Below are 8,017 nucleotides of genomic sequence, written 5' to 3'. Positions count from 1 at the left end.
TTGTCTCCAAGTCATCATGAGCTGGATTTTTTTCCATTTATTCACAAAGATGACTTGGAGACAATCAGCTTCATCTCTCGCTGTGACGTCTGAGAAAATGTGCCCTCAAGTCTAGTTGACGTAATGTCAGATTTTTACCTTATAAAGTAGTTTCTTTTAAATAGTCTCATAAGCTCGACTTACTCTTGTCATCCAGGTTGTAAATGTTCATTACATGGTATCGAGCTACATGGTATTGAGAGGAAAATAGAAAATACCTTTATTGCAAAGCCAAAGTACGTGTAAAATGTAAACATGAATGCATCACATATATTTCAGTGAATCATTTTAACAGAAGCAACACATTCCTAACAAAATCTGGCATTTGCTATTTTTTAATTTTGTGAAACACACATTACCTTTGTACAACTTTGATCTCGTGTTTCACCCAATTTTTTGTCACATCAGATTTTGTGACTTTGCTTTTGAAAGCTGTAACCCACATCTATAGAAAAAAACAAAAAAACAACTTTGTATCTATCTGGATAGTGTCACAAATTCAGAATTTTTGTAAATCTTCTTCCATTAGGTCTATTTATCAAAATAAAGTACACTGCGGGGTTCACCAAGACACATTTAAAACTTTTCATTACACACACAATGTAATTCATTCACCGGCTGCTCATACTGCCCAGAGAAACTAAACAAGCGTACTAATTTATTGACATTTACTGTACATCACATTATTTCGTCCGCGCTCCTCGGTGGTACGAATCAATGATTCGTGATGTTATCAATTCATTATTGAACACGTCCGGGACCTGGATGAGCAGCGGGAAACGGGGAAAGTTTACAATAGACGGAAGGATTAAAAGATTAAAAGATTTTTCCAGATGAAAACATTTTATATACCGAGTTGATAAAAATATTTATGAATTCAATTTCTGACAACCAGGTCACAGAATTTGATGGATCACCGAACATTAGCTAAGATTAGCATAATGCCATGCTAGCTCTGAAAGTATCTTAAATAACATGCCTGCACCTCTAAAGCTCAATAATTAACAGGTTATGTCTCATTTGGTTACATTTTTAAAATAACTAATCACCATTTTATGGGCTTTTATTTGTCTATTGTCTATTTCTTGGACACAACTCGCTGTAACTTGGCTAAACTCGGGTTGACCTGGCGGCTACGGCTAAAATAGCCAAAAAACGTAGCTTGCTACAAAACGGGTAAATTCATTTTTACACTTCAGTTTTTGGACAGGTTGAACAAAGAAGTGAATTTCTGAGGTGTTGCTGTTGTGTATTTTATTATTTCATTAAATTTCTTTTTGATTTTTTGTACTTTCACAGAGCCTGGTCAATTGGCGCGTCCCAGTTTTTCTTAGCTAACGCTAGTGACGTAAGCTAGCCAGTAAGCTAGCCAGTAAGCCCTCTCCCCAAAATGTCAGGTGTTTGACTTTAAAGTTGTCAATTTCTTTAGTTGAGTCACACTCTAACAGTTTTAATGTAAATGTTAAGACTGTTGCTAGTTTATTTATTGTTTTTTAAGCTGTATAGTGAAAAGATGATGTAAAAGCAAAACGGTTTCATGCCCAATGTATCTTTTCTTTCGCCCTCTCAGTTCACCGCAACACTGTCAGATTACCAGATGAATCTGATAATGCACCAGTTTCAAAGTCAGCACAAGGACATGATCAACAGTAAGTAAGTATACACAGATTACAGTCTCCATACAATTGACGTTGTCTTGTATTTGGCGCATCTCTTTTTAATCCTTTTTTCTTTTCTCTGCAAGGTCGTCACCAGCGAAACCTCTAATTATTAATAACTCTATCACATCAAACATTTAATTATGACCACACAAAAGCTTTATTTGTCCCGCCTGGAAACGTCTCCAGTCGTCACCGCTCGCAGCTGACGACGTGAAAGGTCGAACCGTGTCAACTCCCGTCACGCTGACGCGATGAGAAAGACGACTTGACAGTCAAGTCTGTTGAGTCCCCATTTGCGTGGCTCGGAGTCTGGGTAATTTCTCTTGACTTGATTCCATTTGAGCAGCCGCCACTCCGTGGTGTTGGTCCAACAAGTGTCCTGGAGCTAATTAACCGCACGAGTCTTTTATTTATCCCCCCCCCCAACCCGCCCTGCGCACCAGGCGGCCTCCGCCCCGTCCACGCGGAGGGGGATCTCAGTCCCAGCAGCTCGGGGCGAGGTGATGCAGTGACAGTTTATAAAAGTCTTTGAGAGTTCAACCTGCAGAAATGAGCAGTTTCAAAATGAGTGATGAGGCTATTATACAGCGGGAGGACGAGAGGACATCCTGGTCTCCTCAGCAAAGGCTGCGTGATGACCTCGTGACCTCCTCCGCATCATCTTTTCTTTTCTTTTCTTTTCTTTTTTCTCTTTTCTCTCTTCTTTGATCCGTTCACACATCAGCTCTGCATCTCAGCTACGAGCCGGACCAGGAGAGGGGAAGCTGGGTCCTGAAGTAACATCACGTCTAGGCGGCAAGACCTGCAGGCGACAGGGAGAATAATGTAGCCCCCATGCTTTTCATTCTTGTTATGATTTTTTTTTATGTACGATTTTCTCTAGGAAAGAGTAGGTGGGATCATTGTGGAATATTTCCTCAATCACATTCATTCAAACGGAGATTATTCACTTGACATGATGCAGAGAATGTCTCCCTGTTCTTCTAATCAGTTAATGCAGATCAATTAAATTAGCATCGGCCAGATTACCTAAGCTACATTAACTAAAACGAGCATATTCAGATATGTCAAACCAATTATTAATCATATTTTAAAATATATATACATGTACAGATAGATTTCTGTGAAAAGAGTTAAGTTAAACATAAAAAAGAAATTATTACATGATGATATTTGTCTGAGGATAAATCAAAATAGTATGATTATTACGGTTTAGATATTAGTATTTATTATTACTGGTTGCTTTTTGAACATGTATTTAGGGAATTGTCCAGCTGTAAAAAAAAAAAAAAAAAGGAAAATGTCTAGATGGAAAATGTTACTGGGAGCAAACCTCATAAAGCGTCAATAAAACAAACATAGCTTCTGTTTTAGGACGCCCACGTCAAGTGTTGTGTTTAACTGTACTCAGGTGTTGCTCCTTTGGGGGGCGTCCTAACAACCTGAGGAGTTTATGTTTCACAATTTACGCCAAAATTGAACATGATTGGGTTTTACTGCCCGATTGCTAAGTTTAGAAAAACAAAACAGTACATTTAGATTTCAATAGGGAGGGATTCACCACGTCTCCACCAGGGAGATTGCTTTATAAATATAGCATCATATGAATGAACATTCAAACAGAGTGGAATGTTTGTCACATTACACTGAAATAACATGCTTATGTGTGTGTGAGTGAGAGGCCTTTACCCATGACAAAAGTTAAATGGCGTTGTTTCCGCTCTCTGTGGAGGGAAAGAGAGAGAAGAGGACAGATTAACTTTCATATTTCATAACCAGCAGGGGGCAGCGTCACATAAGGTTCTCTCCTCTACAGCTGCAGAATTAAAAAGGGATTTATTTTTTCCCCACCTTATCCCTGAACTGGTGTCACTATCCAGTGACAAGATAAGAAAAACATCCCATTTAAACTTGTTTGATGAATCCAACATTTTCACTTTGCGACTCATATATTTCATCTGCCTCTCTCCTCCTCTTCCTCAGCTCATTATCCCTCTCCTCCCTCTCCGGTCTCTCTCTCTCTCTCTCTCTCTCTCTCAGCTGATAATGGCTCCTTCCTCCCAGTCACTTTGCTTATACGAGCCAACAGGCGACTGTGTCCTGGGCGATAGGGGCGGCTGTGATTCATTGAGACAGGCTGGCAGCAAGCTGTGTAAACAGCCATTAGTAATTCATGACTCCGTCCAGCATCCCCAGGCCTCAATTAACCCCTTGCTATTGGCACATTCTTCCCCCTCCGTCGCCCGTCTTCCTCTCATTGCCTTTTATCTCCGTCTCCGCCTTCATCTGTATTCTCCCGTCCCTCCTGCCTCGCTGCCGGTTTAAATCATTCTCCTCGGGGTCCGAGTGCTGCTTGTCATCTCCCCCCCCCCCCCCGAATCTCGTTTGAAGACAGAAAAGCAAAGCGGCGTGTAGAGCATCCGTCTAATGCAGGCAAATTAATAACTTGTGCATATGGGGGCATTATGCAAGCGATGGGACGGGTTGTTATTTTAGGTGGGACGTGTGGTGGATGTTGTCTTCATGTGTGTATTGTCTCGTCATTGTGTTGAGCTTTAATGTAAAAGGCCAAAAAAAACCTACAGAGAGTGGAATAAAACCTTGGCGGGACCAGCGTCGTATTCATATACGGAGCAGACAGATCGATCCCCTAACAGGGTTTCGTTGGCGCTTTGCTGTGTTTTGTTCCATGAAATGGCCGTATCTCATTTCAGCTGTAATTTCGCTACAGCTCTAATTTTTCTTTGTTGTGAACCAAACTGTCACACAAAAAAAACCCCAACAAATTATTGTGAAATGGTTTTGGAAAAAGGCAACGCACAGACTGGCTATTACTCTTTCTGGTGTTTTTTTTAAAAATTGTGACTCGTCGAGGACTCGCCTGTCTTCGGACTCTATCAGCAGGCGGTTGGTCGTCTCCATGTCGACACTGACATATAAGGATTTGCAGCGTTTTTTTCCACCGGAGTATGTTTGGGGAGCATGAAAGATCATTTTTTCTGACATGTTACAGGCTAAAGAATTAACAAGATTGATCAGAACTGACAGATTGACGACCGGCTTCCACCTGAACATCACACCCATGTAAGGGAGAGTCAGTTTTTCACCTATAGCTGCTGCAGGTATTCGCTGCCAGACAGGCAAGTGAAAAGCATTTCTTTATGGATTGGACTTTTGTGTGTGTGCGTGATCGTGCTGAAAGAGAAACGGGCCTTTTCCTTGAACCTATTGCCATAAAACGGAGAGCACCCTGTCAAAATGCCCCTGAACCTTGCAGTTTTAACAAACCCCAGACTGTGCGCGTTCTCACTTTCTCCCAGCAGCTCCTCGGACATCAGACTGTCCTGGCGGTTCCCCAGGACGAAGGCCAGGAAGGAGAGGATGAGGGCGTCCAGGATGCCCATGATGGCCAGGATGTAGGCCCAGCGCACCGAGCACGCCCCCAGCGTGTACTTGTCCGTCTGCTCGCCGCACATCCGCTTCACCTCGTCGCTGTCCCAGCCGTCCGGGTAGATCATGCAGCCCAGGATCAGACACGTGCCTGCGTCGGGGAGCAGAGGAGAGAAAGGACGGCAGAGCTTTTACGTACACAGTGAGTGTCTGGGTGAGGCCGGGCTTTTTAGTCATGAGTGGAATCCCTCTCACAAAAATCTTTTATCAATAACAGCAGCAACAAGCCACTGTAACAATAACCAGTGTTGATGTGAACGCGCGCTCTTATCCATAATCCTGCGCCTACATTTCCCAGGAGCACGCTGAGTCCATTGACTTTCCCACCGCCTCCCCGGGTTCCCAGATCAATTTTCTCAGAGCAAAGTAAAAAAATAAAAAAAACAACAACAACGACAACAGAATTTTAAAACAGCAGCAAGCTTTTCTTTCTATTGTTTTCGATACACGACGACGTGTACATTGGGTTTTTTGGACTCGGTGGAGAAAAAGTATTAATAAGACACGTCAAATTCTAACTTTCAGTAGTTTATCGTTTCACGTCCTGTATATTCAGCATATGATCACGACAAATGAAAATATGAGAATCTAATCTGTAGAATATTTTACGAATTATGTAAATTATGTGAATGAAGCCGCATTAAAATGTACCAACGCTTGCATGTCAGAATTTAAACACTTGACTCTTTTTGATCTTTAGGAAATTGTTCTCTCTTCTCTTTCACGTTCTAAAGATGAATTCAGGAGACATTCTACTGTGATGAAGATTAAAACGCAGGGATTCAGTTGAGCTTTTTCAAATTGCTAAAATGGTTCTAATGACGCTGCTGTGATTCCGCGACAAATGATTTGCGATCAGCTCACAGTAACTTCAAACCGTCAAAACTTGAATTTCATGTGTAATCAACAACAAAATCTTGCAAATGATTCAGCGCGTGAAAATCAATAACACTTATGACTGTTATGTGGAGGAAAAGCTCCTTGGTCTTATCCCACGTGCATGATTGAACACAACTTCACCATGAGTAGTCATAACTGAACTGTTGCGTTTCCTTTTCTTTGTTGAACCGACACATGATGCGGTTGCGGCGTGCAACTCTCCTGTGTAAGCAAGCTGCGTCTGCAGCTGTAATATTAATAGAACTGAGCTGAGCGGCGTCTCGGAGGCGGAAAAAAAACTTTAAATCTTCCGCAGAGTGACGAGAAAACGCGGAGATATCAAAGAGACGGCAGGTTCGTGTTTCTAAAACCTGCAGACGTCCGCCTCTTCTCAGACTTCAGCTTCCACCAGGTCTGATTTCCAAGTGTGTGTTTTTTTTTACACGACTTAAATATGCAGTGCTCCCTCTTTGCATAAAACGAAATGAATGCAGTGTCTTTCTCTTCACTGTCTGATCCCATTATCGTCCTTCAAAGCTGCCATCTTCGACACTTAAACCTGTTTTACTGAAGCTAATCTTTTTCTTTCTTTTTTTTTGCTTCAGCAGATATGTAGTATTTTGTTTGCTCTTGTTATCTGCAAAGCTGACAAATTCACTCAAACTAAAATCATTTTCATCCCCCACAACCATTTCTGTAAGTAGGCTCAGGGTGATCTTTTTATCTTCTGCAAACAATTGTTTTTGTTTTTAGACTCGCACAGAAATGTGGCGTGGCTAAAAAATACAACAAGGCAATCCTGCAAATGGCAGCTCCAAATGAGCGATGCCTTGTTTCAAAACCATCTCGAACCTCGAAGCTTAGGGGGGTCGCGTCCACATTGGGACTGTGAGTGATCCAGGTTAGCAACATTCAACAGAAGGAAATCAAGCTCACGCACGCACGCACGCACACACACGCACACTGACTGCTGAGAGATGTTTAAAACGGGCTCATTAAGCGGAGGCCTCGCTCCGCGGGGGGGGGGGGGTGGTAATGAGCTGTAGTTCACTCTGGTGAGAGCAGAGGGAAGAGGAGGTCAAGAGCTTCATCTCACCCTCTCATCCCTCGGGAGGCCTCACGTCACACACACGCCTCTTTCTTTGGGCGAAGTCAAAAAATACTGTGGATTCCTCGGCGGTCGAGAATCTTTTCATTAAATAATTTACATTCCACTGCGTTTTTTTTTTTTTTTTTTGTCGTTTCGCTCTTTTCTGCCGGACTTCCTGGTTCTTGGACCTGCATGTGTCTGTGTTTTGCTTTGTTCCCCCATTTTTGAGGGCGTGGCCTCTGGGTCCCTCTCAGACACTGCTCCGTCTCCAAGACATCGATTGACCTTGTTTACCTACTGTTTAGATTTGGTGGATTCCTCCTTATTTTGTATTTTGTCTGACTTCATTTCCCCTGTTAAATGCTGCTCTGATGCTGCCTCTGTGTTCAAAAAGCTGCAACACAAATACGTTTGTCTTTCCTCACTCAAAACACAGTTTTAGGACGAGCTGCACATCTGCACGTCTGCGTGTTTAAGTTGGCACATGAATCTATGTCCTGTTGCTGCTGCTTGTTTGGGCTTTCACTCGTCACTCCTCGAGTCCATGTCGGTGCTGAGGGACGTGATCAAGGAGATCGGATGGAGTAATAATTCGTAGTTCGGCTCAGTCTCATGTCATTACACAATCTTATTACTTATTGATGCTGAAAGGGAAATGATCTCACTACACGGGAGGCAGAAGTCGCGCGGAATAAGTTTGCCCCTGAAAAGTTTTTTCCAGCGGCCCCTGTACTGATTTTGAAAGCCCTTAATTTTACACACACACACACACACAGACACGCGCGCTCAACACGCTTCCTCTCTGCTTGAAGGTTTCCCAGCTGACAGCTGCTGGCAGCAACCCCGGGGACAATCGGAGGAGGAGGTGTCATAATCTAGATTTGTGTCCAATCTCCAC

General features: G+C 42.7%; 1 protein-coding gene across 1 annotated transcript in view; it reads right to left on the bottom strand.

Moving 5' to 3' along the window:
• Window positions 1–235: 235 nt before the first annotated feature.
• The window catches only part of lhfpl3 (LHFPL tetraspan subfamily member 3), a 27,518-nt gene continuing 19,736 nt past the window's right edge, over window positions 236–8,017 (bottom strand). Inside the window, exons 2-4 of the mRNA XM_035610185.2 lie at window positions 5,011–5,241; window positions 3,390–3,424; window positions 236–2,502 (exon numbers count right to left, since the gene is read on the bottom strand). Of these exons, the coding sequence (XP_035466078.1) occupies window positions 3,402–3,424; window positions 5,011–5,241 (254 nt within the window). The 3' untranslated portion in view covers window positions 236–2,502; window positions 3,390–3,401. The remainder of the gene's footprint in view (window positions 2,503–3,389; window positions 3,425–5,010; window positions 5,242–8,017) is intronic.

The sequence above is a fragment of the Scophthalmus maximus genome, chromosome 12 (genome assembly GCF_022379125.1).
Source record: "Scophthalmus maximus strain ysfricsl-2021 chromosome 12, ASM2237912v1, whole genome shotgun sequence".
NCBI classification, from domain to species: Eukaryota; Metazoa; Chordata; class Actinopteri; order Pleuronectiformes; family Scophthalmidae; genus Scophthalmus; species Scophthalmus maximus.
This window is presented reverse-complemented; position numbering and strand designations above follow the sequence as displayed.